This window comes from Saccopteryx bilineata, chromosome 3 (assembly GCF_036850765.1).
Source record: "Saccopteryx bilineata isolate mSacBil1 chromosome 3, mSacBil1_pri_phased_curated, whole genome shotgun sequence".
Lineage (NCBI taxonomy): Eukaryota > Metazoa > Chordata > Mammalia > Chiroptera > Emballonuridae > Saccopteryx > Saccopteryx bilineata.
In genome coordinates, this window is record NC_089492.1 from 195,549,339 (window position 1) to 195,567,661 (window position 18,323).

General features: G+C 39.7%; 1 protein-coding gene across 12 annotated transcripts in view; it reads right to left on the reverse strand.

Annotated features, from left to right (window-relative positions):
• Positions 1 to 18,323, reverse strand: part of MAK (male germ cell associated kinase) — a 65,147-nt gene that overhangs the window by 27,438 nt on the left and 19,386 nt on the right. For all 12 annotated transcript variants that reach the window (XR_010730408.1, XR_010730407.1, XM_066268492.1 and 9 more), the window contains exons 7-8: positions 3,665 to 3,836; positions 2,323 to 2,490 (exon numbers count right to left, since the gene is read on the reverse strand). Coding sequence is in view for 10 of the 12 variants with exons in the window: in XM_066268492.1 (XP_066124589.1) it covers positions 2,323 to 2,490; positions 3,665 to 3,836 (340 nt within the window). In the remaining 2 variants the exon portion in view is untranslated. The remainder of the gene's footprint in view (positions 1 to 2,322; positions 2,491 to 3,664; positions 3,837 to 18,323) is intronic.

An 18,323-nucleotide genomic window follows, 5' to 3' on the forward strand; every position in this document is an offset into this window, starting at 1 on the left:
TTGCTTCTCATATGTGCCTTGACAGGGGGAGAGAGAGCTCCAGCTGACCCAATGATGCCTTGCTCAAGCTAGCGACCTTGGGATTTTCAACCTGGATCCTCAGCGTCCCAGGTTGACATTCTATCCAATGTGCCACCACCTACCTGGTCAGGTGGAGCTAAAAATTAAATGAATATGTTCTGTAATTTAAAAGCTTCATCTTTAACAACTTTTTGTCTTTCAGATACCAGCTACCATCCTTCAAAGAATTTAAAAAAAATATTTAGTTTTTCCTGTTAATTAAGGGAATATTTGATCATTGCACAGATTCAGGTATGTATAGAAAGTTGTTAAGAAGGAATTACAACCATCTCTAATGCCAACTCACATTTGGATGTTATTCTGAGCAGTATTTTTTCTAGTTATATAATGTATATTTTTAAAATAAAATCATATTACACATATAATATAGCTTACACTTACACTTGAGCTTGAGAATTCTCTAAAATGGTTACTTTATTTTTAAAATTTCATTTTTAATAGTGGGATAATAGTCCATATTAGGGATATATATATGTTAAATGTTCCCTTGAAAACAATTAGATTTACTCTTCCAATGGACAGTTTTTAATTAGCTTGGAATAACTAAGGAAATCTTTACCTAACTTTCTGATTGTTTTTTAAGGTTCTTTATATATGTTGAAAAACTTCTTTCCATTAGTATTAGAAAACTAGCCTTGAAACTATTTTCATCTTTTTGCTAATTTGATAGGTAAAAAAAATAGTATTTCATTTTCTTTTTTTAAATGTAATTTTTAGAGAGGAGAATGGGGAGGGCAGAGAAAGAGAGAGAAACATCAATTTGTTGTCCCACTTATTCAAGCTGTCATTTGTTACCTCCTGTATGTGTCCTGACTGGGGATCGAACCTGTGTCCTCGGCATGTTGGAACAAGCTACCTGACCAGGGCTAACAGTATTTCATTTTCATTTGCAGTATGACAGTGAGCAAGGGTTGAGTATTTAAAAGGTTTTTGGTAATTTTATTTTCTTTTTATGTGATTTTCCCCCCATGTCTCACGCCTATTTTTTAAGATAAATTTTACAGAATTTTATTATGTTTTTATTACAAAAGTAATAAATTTTTAGAAACATTAGAAAGTATACTGTTGTTTTTATTAAAAGTAATTATATTTGAATGTTAAGATTTTTATATAAGAGGATATTTATTTTTATAATCGTTTTCTGAGTTTTCCCTTTGTGTTTTCTTCTGTTCCTTTCATACCCATCTTTTTCTAACCTTGAGATCAAATAGTCACCCATACTTTCTTTAGTTCATAATAGTTTAGTAACCACTCTCAAAATTTAAATCACTGATTTACTTGTAAAGTATGGTAAAAAGTAAAACATAAACTTACTTTACCCCCAAGAGTTAACTAATTGTTCCAATAATATTCACTGAACATTTCCCCGCCCTCCAATTTGTGATGCCCTGTTTGCCATATACTGACGTACAGCCTTTGAAACTGAGCTATCTGTCCATTCGTATGCTAGGACCTTCACTGTTGTTGTTACAATCACTTTACAGACCACTATATATTTGACAGGGCAAGCTGTCTGCCCCTCCCACCATCTTCCAGTTACTTATATTTGTTCAAACCTGTCTTGACTATTTTTTCCCATTTGTTCTTCCTGATGACCTTTAGAAAACATTTTTCTCAAGTTAAATTTTTAAAAAGCCAAATAATTTTTTGGTAATTTTAATACTAAATTTATATTTAGAGGATAATAAGAATATAATAATCTTAATGTGACATTTTAATGTAAGCCTTTTTAAATTAAAGCCCATGTTTTTAATTTAAAACCATGGTGTTCTGAAGACCATGAGACTTGAGGTATAATATCAGCTGTGGTCACAAAGGAGCTGAAGATGAGTGTCAGGTGCTGCCCTCTGTGGGAGAGTGAGCAAGAATCCACCTCTAAGAAAAGCATGGCAAAGTCAACTATATTGGGTCTCACTGGAGAAATACCTTTTAACTATAATGACAAGTTTCTTCCTAACTACCCTGTCACAGGCATGTGTTTTTATCTTTACAGATTTATTCCTTTCAGCCTCAACTTCATAGAGCTGTTCATTTGAACCACAAAACACATAAAATCACTGGTGTGACTATTTTTAAAATTTCCCAAGGTGCCCAGACATTAATTAATTATATACACTGGCTGCCTTAAGGCTTAACTCTCTTGGTAAACCCTGGTTGAGACTTGTCTGTGCAAATGAAAATAACCCAGATGTTATAAATCCTCAAAACTTAACAAACATAAAATAGGGAGATTCATTTTACCTGGCTTGCTGTTGGTCGTTTTTTTGGATCCCAATTCAACATTTCAGTCATAAGCTGAATAGCTTCATTACTGGCATTGGGGATAAGAGTTTTTAAGTTTATAGGAACACACTGGGGAAAACGAAAATTCATTGAGGATGCAAGCTGGTAACCTTCTGGCCAGTCACTCTGTTTAGTGCAAGTGGGGGGAGAGCAAGAAGAAAACTGTAATCAATTTAAAAACATAGTAATAATATACAAATCACTCTCATGGAAAACATTAATGCTGATTTATATAAATAAATGTGAGAATGAAATATGAGGCCATATAAACAATTCAGTGCTACAAATAGTATAGAAAGAACATTGAACTGAGAAAAATAATGAGAAAGCACTTCTCTAAATTTCAAAATATTAAACTTTTGTCTACTATTTGGATGATGATAATGATACCCAAAGGTGATTATCAACACATAAGGACACCTGCTTTATAAATAGCCTGATTATGACAGAGATCCTCACTAAATGTTGTACATTGCATCCAATGTTAAAAATTACACATAGCTGGGAAATGACAATTATCTTAAAGCTTTAATAGCTACTGTTAAACCAAAAGGCACATACTAATTTAATTAGAATGTAATTATATATACTTAAACTTATCAAGTACATCCCAGAAAGTGAGACCTAGATAAATGAAATAGTTAATTGAAAAGTATTCAAGAAATCAAATGTCCTTGGCAGAGGTATAAAAAGGAAACAAGAAAAGGATAAGAGAAAATAAGACTGAGGACACTGGGGTCAAGAGTTGATGCCAGTGGACATTCATAGATCAAGTAGGAAAGAGTCTAAGTAAGTATGTCTATGTAGCTGTCAGTTGGTCAACAACCCCAAGTTAAGGTTGGCTCAGTGATAAGAGCATCAGCCTGGCACGTGGAAGTCCTGGGTTCAATTCCCAGTCAGGGCTCACAGGAGAAGTGACCATTTGCTTCTCCACCCCTCTCCCTTCCACCCTCTCTTCCTTTCCCACAGCCATGGCTCCAGTAGTTTGAGCAAGTTGGCCCCAGGCGCTGAGAATGGCTCCACAACCTTGCCTCAGGTGCTAAAATAGCTCAGTTGCTGAGCAACAAGGCAGTGTTTCTGGATGGGCAGAGCATTGCCCGGTAGGGGGCTTGCCAGGTAGATCCCAGTTGGGGTGCATGAAGGAGTCTGTCTCTCTGCTTCCCCACCTCTCAATAATAATAAAAAAAGAATTATATGAAAATTAACCATTTAATCATAAACTTATTTGAAAATGAAAATATCAGATAGCCAGGCAAATTTATCAATAACTCAGTTATAATTTAAGGACAAGAATACTTACTTTTTGGGGGGTACCTAAAACTTGGCAAATTTTAAAGATTTCATCAACCTCACTTGTCCCTGGGAAAAGTGGTCTTAATGTATATAGTTCAGCCATTATACTGCCAACAGCCCACACATCAATAGGAGAGCTATAAACCGAAGATCTTAATAAAACTTCAGGAGCACGATACCTATGAAAATAAAATACAAAACAAAATGAAAAAGACTATTTTGATTATGATTTATTTATTTATTTTTATTAAGTGAGAGGCAAAGGCAGAGGCATGCGTCCAATTGGGATCCACCTGGCAATCCCCCTATTAGGTGATCCTCTGCCAGCTGGAATTGTTGCTCTGTTGCTCAGCAACCCAGCTATTTTAGTGCCTGAAGTGAGGACATGGAGCCATCCTCAGTGCTCGGGGCCAACTTGCTCAAACCATTTCAGCCATGGCTGCAGGAGGAGAAGAGAGAGAGAGAGAGAGAGAGAGAGAGAGAGAGAGAGAGAAAGGGGAGGGATGGAGAAGCAGATGGTCTCTTCTGTGTAGCCTTACTTGGAATTGAACCTGGGACTTTTACATGCTAGGCTGACACTCTAATGCTTAGCTAGCTGGCAAGGGCCTTTGTTGTGGTTTTGAGGATGCAGTACCAGTAGGAATCTGCTCTGTTTGGTCAAGCATTTTTTTTTCTTTTTAGGTGAGAGGAGGGGAGATAGTCTTGACTCTTTTATACACCCACAGGAACTCATGTTTGCTCTACTTGAAAACATCCTACACTTCTTACCACCTCCAAACACTATATCCAAATCACTATCATTTCCTACAGAATTAGTAGAACAGCTTCTTACCTGGTCTCCCTGATTCTTCTCTTCCTACTCTAGAATCTGTTTTCAACACAACAACATGTTGAAAACATGTCAGATCATGTCACACCTCTTCCCAAAACCCTGTAAGGGCTCCCCATCTGCTCAGATTAAAAAGCCATTATGATCCTTTCTGGGGAACCTCTCTGGCACCATACTATGGATATTGGGCCCAGCTGAGAATTAAGCAGCCTTGGCCAGGACCAGAGGACTAAACAGATTCAGGGAGTGACAATGACTCAGTTGTATGGCTTTGAAGCCAGACCTAGTCCTCCCACCTTCCTGAGAGTATGGCTGATGCTTCACCCTTGCAGGAGATTCAGTAGAAACTGTCCAGGCTGTGGGCAGACCAAATCTCTGGGTTTCAGAGGCCCTACACACCTCTGACTCCTAGTGGCCACACCCTACTGAGGTCTGAGAAAAATTCAGGACACCTGGGGTTCTGGAGTGGGAGCCACATCCACCACTTTCCTGACACCCACAGGAGAGAGTATTAGCCCCAGCCTCTCTACTCCACTAGAAGATTTTTTTTCAGGGACAAAATAGAAACAGAGTCAGGGTCACAGGAAACAGAAGGAGAGCTGTCAGAGGGAAGGGGGAAGAGGGAAGAGGGGATGAGATCAAAGGTGAAGGGATTAGCCAAATTATATATACATAACACATAGATACAGACAACAGGGTAGCAATAGTCAGAGGGAAAGTGGGTAGAGTACAGGTAGGAGGAAGGGAGAGGAAGGGGAAGAAATGAGGCTGGAGGGAGACCTTGCATTGGCAAGGTGGGGGCACAATGTGGTGTGCAGATAGTGTTGTATTAGTGGAACACTTGAAACCACATCAACACAATAAATTCAAAAATGAAGGGGTTAAAAAAAAAAGCCATTACAGCCTGACCAGGCAGTGGCGCAGTGGATAGAGCATAGAAGGGAGGATCCAGGTTCCAGACCCCGAGGTCGCCAGCTTGAGTGCGGGCTCATCTGATTTGAGCAAAAGCTTACCAGCTTGGACCCAAGGTCACTGGCTCGAGCAAGGGATTACTTGGTCTGCTGAAGGCCCACGGTCAAGGCACATATGAGAAAGCAATCAATGAACAACTAAGGTGTCGCAATGAAAAACTGATGATTGATGCTTCTCATCTCTCTCCGTTCCTGTCTGTCTGTCCCTGTCTATCCCTCTCTCTGACTCTCTCTCTGTCCCTGTAAAAAAAAAAAGCCACCACAATTCTTTCAATGACCTATGTGATCTGGATCTGGCTGCTCCTAAACATTCTGACCTCATCTCCTACTACCACTGCCCTCCTCATCATTCTGCACCCTGCGTGGTGCTCTTGTGTCTTTACCCTCAGCATTTTTTCTCCCAGAAAAGCTCCTGTTTGCCCAGGCATATCCTCTTAGCTCTTCTCAGCAAGACACTATATTTACAAAAGCAACATTCTCTTTTCTGCCCTTATCTACTCTAACTCCCTGTCCGCTTCCATATTTAATTTTCTCCATAAGAATGTATTGCCATCTGATATACAAATAATCTTGTTTTTACTGGAGCATAATATACATACAGGAAAATGCATATATCATAAGAGTCTGATGACTTTACACAAACAAAACACACCTATGGACCCAGCCGATTAAGAAACTACATGTTATTGGCCCTGGCCAGTTGGCTCAGTAGTACAGCATTGGCCTGGCATGTGGATATCCTAGGTTTGATTCCTGGTCAGGGCACACAGGAGAAGCACCCATCTGATTCTCCACCCCCACCCCCCCCCTCTCAGTTGGCCCTGGGTCCTGAGGATAGCTCCAAGGTCTCCACCTCAGGTGCTAAGAAGAGCTTGGTTGTTGAGCAATGGAGCGATGCCCCAGATGGGCAGAGTATCACCCCTCAGTGGGCTTGCCAGGTAGATCCCAGTCAGGGCACATGTGGCAGTCTGTCTCTCTGCCTCCCCTCCTCTCGCTGAATAAACACAAAAATATTGGTACTGGGTTCATCCCTCATCCTGGTCCCCGCAATGTGGGGACTGGACAGTCAGGTGCGCCCCTTGCCCAAAAGGGCGAGGCAGCCCGTGAAAAGTTGGCTGAGACAATGCAGATGTTTTCACCGCCTCTAGGCACACAGCCCCCAACATTGCTGATCCACAGCTTCCAGGGTACATCTTTTCTGTTGAAAAAACCAGGACAGACTGAGATGGCGATGGAGTAGGCGGACGTTCCAACTCCCACCTCCCAGAATCAAGTAGATTACAACTTAATTTTAAGAACAGTCATCTTGAAAAACCAACTTTGGACTAAACTAAGAGGACTCTATAACCAAGGATCACTGAAGAAGGCACACTGAGACTGGTAGGAAGAGCTGAGACATGGAAAGGGCCAACCTGCTCTCAGGAGCAAGTGGCGGCCCGGAGGGACTCTCACAGTGGGGTGGGTTGCCAAGAGAGTTGTGGGCCCTTAGCCCCAGGACTGGAGCCCAACCTAGAGCCTCAGATACTAAAAGAGGCATAGAGACAGTATTTAGCTGAGAAAAGAGCCGGGATACTGTTTGTGAGAGACAGGACTCGCAGACCCAGGCTCTATCTTAAAGGGCTCACGCAGAAAACCTCAGTCACAGGCACTTACCCGGGGCTCTGGGACAGGGGAAAGCCGAGAGGCCTAGAGTTGTGAGAAGAGAGTGTAATCTCAGCAGTGCAGGGACACTGTGGGAGACAGATACCCTAATCCCTGTGCTAAGTCACTCCCCAAATCTAAAATGACCATTTTTCCTGAGAGCAGCAACACCAGCAAAGAGAAGCAATTACCCCACCCACTGAAAGATCTCCTGCTCCAGTCAGAGCAAAGAGTCGTTTAGAAAGAGGGGTGCTTCAGGGACACAGGTTTTGAGTGCTGAAATCTGAGCTACACTGCCCCCCCCCGCCACGCCTGCGGAGATGAGGGTCGAGGTCGCCCAAGCATGTGCACTCCCTTGGTAGCAGAGGTTGAGGTGGCCTGAGCACGTGCAGACCCACCCACAGCAGCAGAGGCCGGGGCATCCCGGACACCCACAGCAGCAGGCGAGCGGACAGACCACACCTTGGGAACACAGAGGCCACACTCACTGGATGCCTGTGGCCACACCCTTCTGAGGGCTGAAAAGAAAGGGAAAAAAAAGTCTAGATAGAATTACAGCTGAGGCTAAGGGGCAAGCCATACCCAATACTGTTACTAATTCCTGAATTACTGTGCTGAGCCCAACAAGCAGCCAGTAATACGTGATGGCAGAAAGCAGGTCTCAGGGGAACTTGAACTTTTAGGCCAAGAGTAGATAAAAGCTAGTCTAGGAGTGCAATAGATATTTACAATGGCACCTGGGCCCAGCAGAGGCAGTCATAAATTCTGGATTGCCTTTAGCTCCAAGAAGATTGCTAAGGGCCAGTCATAGGCAGTGAACCCCACTGGTCTGCACCAGGTTCTGGCCAGGGAGGTCCAGGGCTGGCACATTCAGCGGCCAGATATGAAGAGCATCAGTTCAGGACCTAACAACCCTAGTCAGAATGATATTTTAAGGACGGGCTCCTCACACCTGACCCAGCTAAGGCACAGAAAACACAGACACAAATAGCAAAAAAAAAACCCCAAACAGTAGCAGCAGACAAGTAGCCCACAGCAAATTAAAAACAACAGCTGAGGCCAACCCAAGAAGATTTAAAAACAACACAATTGGAAACTGGAGGTGGACAACACCAACCCTAGAATCAGCTGGTTTCACAAACAGCACACCTAAAGGAGGAGTCTAAACACAGACAAAATGGGAAGACAGAGAAATGCAGTCCAAATGAATCAACAAGAGAAATCCCCAGAAAAAGAACTGAATGAAATGGAAGTAACCAAATTACCAGATGCATAGTTTAAAATAATGATTGTAGGGATACTCAAAAATCTTAGAGCAACAATGAATGGACATAATGAGCACCTAAATAAAGAGATAGCAAGCATCAGAAAGGACACTGAAATCATAAGGAAGAACCAGTCAGAAATGACAAATACAATATCAGAAATGAAGACTACACTAGAAAGAATTAAGAGCAGGATAGATGAAGCAGAGGATTGAATCAGTGATTTAGAGGAAAAGATAAACGAAAGCACAGAAGCAGAGCAGCAAAAAAGGCTCAAAAAGTCTGAGGAAACTCTAAGAGAGCCCTGTGACAACATGGAGAGAAAAAACATCCACATCATAGGGGTTCCTGAAGTAGAAGAGAAAGAACAAAGGATAGAGAACCTGATTTAAAAAATCATAGCTGAAAACTTCCATAAGTTGATAAAGGAAAAAGTCACACAAGTTCAAGAAGCACAGAGAGTCACACTAAAGAGGAACCCAAAGAGGCTTACACCAAGATGCATCATAATTAAAATACCAAAATTGAAATAAAGAAAGAATACTAAAAGCTGCAAAAGAGAAAAGCAGTCAATTACCTACAGAGAAGCCCCCATAAGGATGACATCTGACTTTTCAACAGAAACACTAGAGGCTGGAAGGGAATGGCAGGAAATAGTCAAAGTAATGCAAAACAAGAGCCTCACCAAAACTTCTTTATCCAGCAAGTCTATCGTTTAAAATTGATGGAGAAACAAAAAGATTCCCAGACAAAAAAAAAAAAAAAAAAAAAAAACAACTCAAGGAACTCATTATAACCAAACCAATAAGAAATGTTAAGGAGCCTGCTGTAAACAGAACAAAGGGAAAAAAAAATCTAGAAAAAGAGGAATGTAGGAGTGACGTCACGGAAATGGCGCCGTGAGAAGTGCGACCGACAGCTCTCCCCTAAATCACAACAAATTTATCAACTAGAAACAGAAAAATTTATCCTCGGAGCATTCCGGAGTTCCACACAAACTGAAAGCAAAAGGACTGTTATCACTTGAATCTGAGAGACGAGGGTGTGGAGGAAGCTACCGCAGCGACGCTCATTCAAGCCGCCAGGGAGTGCGCCTGCGGTGAGTCAGCCCATATACTTGGGAACCACAAGCCGCCGCGAGCGGCCGACCGCGAGCCGCCGCGAGCCCCCGCGAACCGCCACCGCGAGCCACCGCGAGCTGCCGCGAGCCCCCGCGAACCGCCACCGCGAGCAGCCGCCACGAGCCGCGGCGCGCGCGCCCGGTCCGGTCCGGTTGAGCACCGCTGACGTTCCCAGCGGCCCGCACACTGCGAGTGGGGGTCACTGGCCACCAGTGCCCGGAGCGCCCCATTCGCGCGCGTGCCTTGGGCATTCCACGCGCCCAGGGCGCCCTACTGGCCCGCACACCCAGGGGGCTCCATTATCCTGCGCCTGGTGCGGTCCAGCCGCCAGCGGCGGGGCGAGCGGGAGAGGCTTGGGAGATTCTCTCCGTGGGCGGGGCACCTCACCCAGCCATTCAAGCTAACAATCAAGCGTTGGGGGAGGGGCGCGCGCAGGCAGCCTAAAATACCTTCGGAAACACAGCTGCGACCCAATCACTGAAATTAGCTTAACCCATAAAATCTGCGCACCCTCGGTTCTAATTGATAAGATCTCTCTCAGTTCAGCGATCCAAGACAAGAGGCGTGATATTTTTTAGTGCCTCTCGCTAAAGGGGCGGGGGCAACTTCTGATTGATAGAGCCTCCATATTCAGGGATAAACGCTAACAAGAAGGACTTGGCAGATAATAAGGTCTATACTACACTAGTCGTAAGCAGAGACTAGTGCCTCTTCTTCCCTGCAAAAACAGGCTACAAAGTGTGGAAAGCCTGGGTTGAGAGGTCCAACTAAATGATAGGCGCTGAACAGTCACCTTGACAACAATTGACTCCCACCCCCGCCTGATTACACTGGAGGCCCTGACTCTCAGAGCCTTTCCCAAAGCCTTGCACTGAGTGGGGATAGAGTGGGGATTTCCCAGCTCTTTGAGCCTCTTACTCCCCAGGCAGAAGCAGTTGCAGCCTTATAGCTGGATCACCAGGCTGCTAATTCAGAAAGGGGGGACTAGGAGAGAGAATCCAGGAAAGCAAACTCTCTCATCGTTGGACCCTGCAAACGCCAACAAGCCTTTACTTCCAGCAAGACTAAAGCCAATTATATGACATTGCCATAGAATCCCATCAACTGCAAATCCCTACCTAAGAGTGACACAGGGGCAGAGCCTGGCGTACAGAGTCACCGACTAGGAAGAGGGAGAGAAAAGAAAAAGGAAGAAGTTAACCTCTCAAAATCAAGAAAAACCCACAGACTTTACAACTTGATCCACTAATTTTTTGTTGTTGTTGTTTGTTTCTTCTATCTTTTTGCCTTTATTTCCTCCACCTCGGTCCTTCTATTCTCTGCCCATCTTATGCTTCCCCTTTCTTGAACTACACTACCCATGAGTGTTGCATTTTATTTTTCTTCTTCATCCTCACCCTCCTTTAAGGTTATACTCCAAAACACTTAACTCTCACTCTCTCCTCTTTTGTTTTTGTTTTTTGTCTTGCTTTATTTTGTTTTTTTCTCCTCCTATTTTATTTCTTCCTTCGTTTTTCTCTTTTTCTTATTTTTTCCTTTCTATTCGTTTTTTCTTTTCTCATTTTACTTTCCTCCCATATAATCCTCAATCACGAACAAATTAGTTAATTTGGGACTCAAGGCTTTTTTTTGGCTTTATTTCTCTTTTTTGCTTTTGTTTTTATTTTTTTTTTCTCTTGTTTGTTTATTTTTGTGGCATTTTGGGTCCTCCCAACCCAAGGTCTCCATTGTATTTAGTCTTCGCTCCACTTAATACAACAGATTTTTACTTATTAATTTTATTTTTTCTTCTTTATTATTCTTTTTTGGTCCTTTTTTCTGATTCCCTCTTATCCCTCTCATTATATCTCTTAGTTGACCATCACTTACAAGTAAATCATCTTATGCTTGTCTAAGATTTTCTTCTTTTTTTTTTTTTTTTTTTGCATTTAGTAGGTCCCTACTCCCTTTTTTGCCCCTTGAACTCTTCACCCCAAATCAGGCCCTCCATTATAGGCACGATATTTCCCTGAGGAGGGGAGAGGAGGGAAAGAGAAGAGAGAAAAAAAGGGGGAAATAATAAATTATTACTGTTTTTTTTTTGTGGGGTGTTTTACCCTTTTTTTTTTTTTCTTTTTACTCTTTATTAACTCTAATTAGTGCTATCAATAAGACCACCCTCAGATGCCGATAAGAAAGAGGAAATCGAATATTATGGATACAAAAGAAAGAGAGGTAACACAAATAGATGTGGAAAAATCTATGGAGAAAAGACTTAACATATTGGAAGCCTTGGAGCTAAATGACAGAGAATTTAAAATAGAAATCTTAAAACTACTCAGAGATATACAAGAAAACACAGAAAGGCAATATAGGGAGATCAGAAAACAGCTCAATGAACACAAAGAATATATTACCAAGGAAATTGAAACTATAAAAACAAATCAAACAGAAATGAAAAACTCAATTCACGAGCTGAAAAACGAGGTAACAAGCTTAGCTAACAGAACAGCCCAGATTGAAGATAGGATTAGTGAAATAGAAGACAAACAACTTGAGGCACAACAGAGAGAAGAAGAAAGAGACTCAAAAATCATAAAAAACGAGAAAGCCCTACAGAAATTGTCTGACTCCATCAGAAAGAATAACATAAGAATAATAGGTATATCAGAGGGAGAAGAGAAAGAAAATGGAATGGAGAATATACTCAAACAAATAATAGACGAGAACTTCCCAAGCCTGTGGAAGGAACTAAAGCCTCAAATTCAAGAAGCAAACAGAACACCAAGTTTTCTTAACCCCAACAAACCCACTCCAAGGCACATCATAATAAAGATGACACAAACCAATGACAAAGAAAAAATTCTCAAGGCAGCCAGGGAAAAGAAGAGTACAACATATAAAGGAAGGCCTATTAGATTATCATCAGATTTCTCAGCAGAAACTCTACAAGCTAGAAGAGAGTGGACCCCAATATTTAAAGCCCTGAAAGAGAGGAACTTTCAGCCAAGAATACTATACCCATCAAAGCTATCCTTCAAGTATGAAGGAGATATAAAAACATTCACAAATACAGAAAAGATGAGAGAATTTATCAACAGAAAGCCCCCACTCCAGGAAATACTAAAGGGGGTTTCCCAACCAGATTCAAAGAACAAAAGAAAACAACACCACAAGTAACAGCTCCACCAAGAACACAATAAAACCAAACTGTGACAACAAAGGAAAAAAAGGGGGAAGAGGATGGAGATTAACAGTAGCAAAGGATGAGGAAGTGCAGAAATACTTATAAGATAGGGTACTACAATGAATATGGTAGGTACCCTTTTCATTACTTAATGGTAACCACCCTTAAAAAAACCACCACAAAAACACTTGACTTAAAAAAGGTAGCAACAGAGGAAAGAAGTATGGAACACAAACAAACAAAAACAAATGATAGAAAAACAAAAGAGAAGAATCAAACTAGATACAAAACTAACAGAAAGCAATTTATAAAATGGCAGTAGGGAACCCACAAGTGTCAATAATTACACTAAATGTAAATGGATTAAACTTACCAATAAAAAGACACAGAGTAGCAGAATGGATTAAAAAAGAAAATCCAACTATATGCTGCCTACAAGAAACACATCTAAGCAACAAGGATAAAAACAAATTCAAAGTGAAAGGCTGGAAAACAATACTCCAAGCAAACAACACCCAAAAAAAAGCAGGTGTAGCAATACTCATATCTAATAATGCTGACTACAAGACAGAAAAAGTACTCAGAGACAAAAATGGTCATTTCATAATGATTAAGGGGAAGTTGAATCAAGAAGACATAACAATCCTTAATATATATGCACCAAACCAAGGAGCACCAAAATATATAAGACAGCTACTTATTGACCTTAAAACAAAAACTAACAAAAATACAATCATACTTGGAGACCTCAATACACCGCTGACGGCTCTAGATCGGTCATCCAAACAGAGAATCAATAAAGATATAGTGGCCTTAAACGAAATACTAGAACACCTGGATATGATAGACATCTACAGGACACTTCATCCCAAAGCGACAGAGTATACATTTTTCTCTAGTGTACATGGAACATTCTCAAGAATTGACCATATGTTGGGCCACAAAGACAATATCAGCAAATTTAGAAAAATTGAAATTGTACCAAGCATATTTTCTGATCATAAAGCCTCGAAACTAGAATTCAACTGCAAAAAAGAGGGGGAAAACCCCACAAAAATGTGGAAACTAAACAACATACTTCTAAAAAATGAATGGGTCAAAGAAGAAATAAGTGCAGAAATCAAAAGATTTATACAGACAAATGAAAATGAAAATACGACATATCAGAATCTCTGGGATGCAGCAAAAGCAGTAATAAGAGGAAAGTTCATATCACTTCAGGCCTATATGAACAAACAAGAGAGAGCCGAAGTAAACCACTTAACTTCACACCTTAAGGAACTAGAAAAAGAAGAACAAAGACAACCCAAAACCAGCCGAAGAAAGGAGATAATAAAAATCAGAGCAGAAATAAATGAAATAGAGAACAGAAAAACTATAGAAAAAATCAATAAAACAAGGAGCTGGTTCTTTGAAAAGATCAACAAAATTGACAAACCCTTGGCAAGACTCACCAAGGAAAAAAGACACAGGACTCAAATAAATAAAATCCAAAATGAAAGAGGAGAGATCACCACAGACATCATAGAAATACAAAGAATTATTGTAGAATACTATGAAAAATTATATGCCACCAAATACAACAATCTAGAAGAAATGGATAAATTCCTAGAACAATACAACCTTCCTAGACTGAGTCATGAAGAAGCAGAAAGCCTAAACAGACCAATCAGCAGGGAGGAAATAGAAAAAACTATTAAAAATCTCCCCAAAAATAAAAGTCCAGGCCCAGACGGTTATACTAGTGACTTCTATCAAACATTCAAAGAAGACTTGGTTCCTATTCTACTCAAAGTCTTCCAAAAAATTGAATAAGAAGCAATACTTCCAAACACATTTTATGAGGCCAACATAACCCTCATACCAAAACCTGGCAAGGATGGCACAAAGAAAGAAAACTACAGACCAATATCTCTAATGAATACAGATGCTAAAATACTAAACAAAATACTGGCAAACCGAATACAACAACATATTAAAAAAATAATACATCATGATCAAGTGGGATTCATCCCAGAATCTCAAGGATGGTTCAACATACGCAAAACAGTTAACGTAATACACCATATCAACAAAACAAAGAACAAAAACCACATGATCTTATCTATAGATGCAGAAAAGGCTTTTGATAAAATACAACACAATTTTATGTTTAAGACTCTCAACAAAATGGGTATAGAAGGAAAATATCTCAACATGATAAAGGCCATATATGATAAACCATCAGCCAACATCCTATTAAACGGCATAAAACTGAGGACTTTCTACCTTAAATCAGGAACAAGACAGGGTTGTCCACTCTCTCCACTCTTATTCAACGTGGTGCTAGAAGTTCTGGCCAGAGCAATCAGACAAGACAAAGAAATAAAAGGCATCCATATCGGAAAAGAAGAAGTAAAGCTATCACTTTTTGCTGATGATATGATCCTATACATCGAAAACCCGAAGGACTCCACAAAAAGATTATTAGAAACAATAAACCAATACAGTAAGGTCGCAGGATACAAAATTAACATACAAAAGTCCATAGCCTTTCTATATGCCAACAATGAAATATTAGAAAACGAACTCAAAAAAATAATCCCCTTCACGATTGCAACAAAAAAAATAAAATACCTAGGAATAAACATAAGTAAGAACGTAAAGGACCTATATAATGAAAATTACAAAGCATTGTTAAGGGAAATCGAAAAAGATACAATGAGATGGAAAAATATTCCTTGTTCTTGGATAGGAAGAATAAATATAATCAAAATGCCCATATTACCCAAAGCAATATACAAATTTAATGCAATTCCCATCAAAATCCCTATGAGATTTTTTAAAGAGATGGAACAAAAAATCATCAGATTTATATGGAACTATAAAAAACCCCGAATAGCCAAAACAATCCTAAGGAAAAAGAATGAAGCTGGGGGCATTACAATACCTGACTTTAAACTATATTATAGGGCCACGATAATCAAAACAGCATGGTATTGGCAGAAAAATAGACACTCAGACCAATGGAACAGAATAGAAAGCCCAGAAATAAAACCACATATATACGGTCAAATAATCTTTGATAAAGGGGCCAACAACACACAATGGAGAAAAGAAAGCCTCTTCAACAAATGGTGTTGGGAAAACTGGAAAGCCACATGCAAAAGAATGAAACTCGACTACAGCCTGTCCCCGTGTACTAAAATTAATTCAAAATGGATCAAAGACCTAAATATAAGACCTGAAACAATAAAGTACATAGAAGAAGACATAGGTACTAAAATCATGGACCTGGGTTTTAAAGAACATTTTATGAACTTGACTCCAATGGCAAGAGAAGTGAAGGCAAAGATAAATGAATGGGACTACATCAGAATTAAAAGTTTTTGCTCAGCAAGAGAAACTGATATCAAAATAAACAGACAGCCAACTATATGGGAATTGATATTTTCAAACGACAGCTCAGATAAGGGCCTAATATCCAAAATTTACAAAGAACTCATAAAACTCAACAACAAACAAACAAACAATCCAATAAAAAAATGGGAAGAGGACATGAACAGACACTTCTCCCAGGAAGAGATACAAATGGCCAACAGATATATGAAAAGATGCTCAGCTTCATTAGTTATTAGAGAAATGCAAATCAAAACTACAATGAGATACCACCTCACTCCTGTTAGATTAGCTATTATCAACAAGACGGGTAATAGCAAATGTTGGAGAGGCTGTGGAGAAAAAGGAACCCTCATTCACTGTTGGTGGGACTGTAAAGTAGTACAACCATTATGGAGGAAAGTATGGTGGTTCCTCAAAAAACTGCAAATAGAACTACCTTATGACCCAGCAATCCCTCTACTGGGTATATACCCCAAAACCTCAGAAACATTGATACGTGAAGACACATGTAGCCCCATGTTCATTGCAGCACTGTTCACAGTGGCCAAGACATGGAAACAACCAAAAAGCCCTTCAATAGAAGACTGGATAAAGAAGATGTGGCACATATACACTATGGAATACTACTCAGCCATAAGAAATGATGACATCAGATCATTTACAGCAAAATGGTGGGATCTTGATAACATTATAAGGAGTGAAATAAGCAAATCAGAAAAAAAACAAGAACTACATGATTCCATACGTTGGTGGAACATAAAAATGAGACTAAGAGACATGGACAAGAGTGTGGTGGTTACCAAGGGTGGGGGGGGAGGGAGGACATGGGAGGGAGGGAGGGAGAGAGTTAGGGGGAGGGGGAGGGGCACAGAGAACTAGATAGAGGGTGACGGAGGACAATCTGACTTTGGGCGAGGGGTTTGCAACATAATTTGATGACAAAATAACCTAGACATGTTTTCTTTGAATATATGTACCCTGATTTATTAATGTCATCCCATTACCATTAATAAAAATTTATTTAAAAAAAAAAAAATCTTGTTATAAAAAAAAAAAAAAGAGGAATGTAGATTTAAAGAATAAAATGGCAATTAATAACTACATATCAATAATAACCTTAAATGTTAATAGATTAAATGCTCCAATCAAGAGACATAGAGTAGCTTCATGGGTAAGAAAACAGGACCCATACATATGCTGTCTATAAGAGACCCACCTCAAAACAAAAGATACACATAGACTGAAAGTGAATAAATGGAAAAAAATATTCCATGCAAATGGAAATGAAGAAAAAGCTGGGGTAGCAATACTTATATTAGACAAAACAGACTTTAAAACAAAGGCTATAGTAAGGGAAAAAGAAGATCACTGCATAATGATAAAGGGGGTAATCCAACAGCAAGATATAAATACCTATGCGCCTAATATAGAAGCACCTAAATATATAAAATAGATTTTGATGGACATAAAGGACAAGATCAACAGCAATACTATAATTGTAGGGGATTTTAATACCCCACTAACATCAATGGATAGATCCTCAAGAAAGAAAATTAACAAAGAAACGGCGGCCTTAAAGGACACACTAGATCAATTGGATTTAATAGATATCTTCAGAACCTTTCACCCTAAAGCAGCAGAATATATATTCTTTTCAAGTGCTCTAGGATAGACCACATGTTAGGACACAAATTGAGTCCAGTAAATTTAAGAAGACTGAAATCGTATCAAGCATCTTCTCTCATCACAATGGCATGAAACTAGAAATCAACTACAATAGAAAAAGTGAAAAACATTCAAACACTTGGAGACTAAACAGCATGTTATTAAATAACAAATGGGTTAACAATGAGATCAAAGAAGAAATAAAAAAATTTCCTTGAAACAAATGAAAATGAACATACAACAACTCAAAATTTATAGGACACAGCAAAAGCAGTCCCGAGAGGGAAGTTAGTAGCATTGCAGGCATACCTTAAGAAGCAAGAAAAAGCTCAAGCAAACAACTTAACCCTGCGTCTAAAAGAACTAGAAAAAGAACAATATATAAAGCCCAGAGGAAGTAGAATGAAGGGAATAATAAAAGATAAGAGTGGAAATAAATGACATAGAGGCTAAAAAACAATACAAAAGATCAATGAAACCAAGAGCTGGTTCTTTGAAAAGGTAAATAAGATTGATAAACCTTTAACTAGACTCACTAAAAAAAAAAGAGGACTCAAATAAATAAAATTTGAAATGAGAGTGGAGAAGTAACAATTAACATAGCAGGAATACAAAGGATTGTAAGAA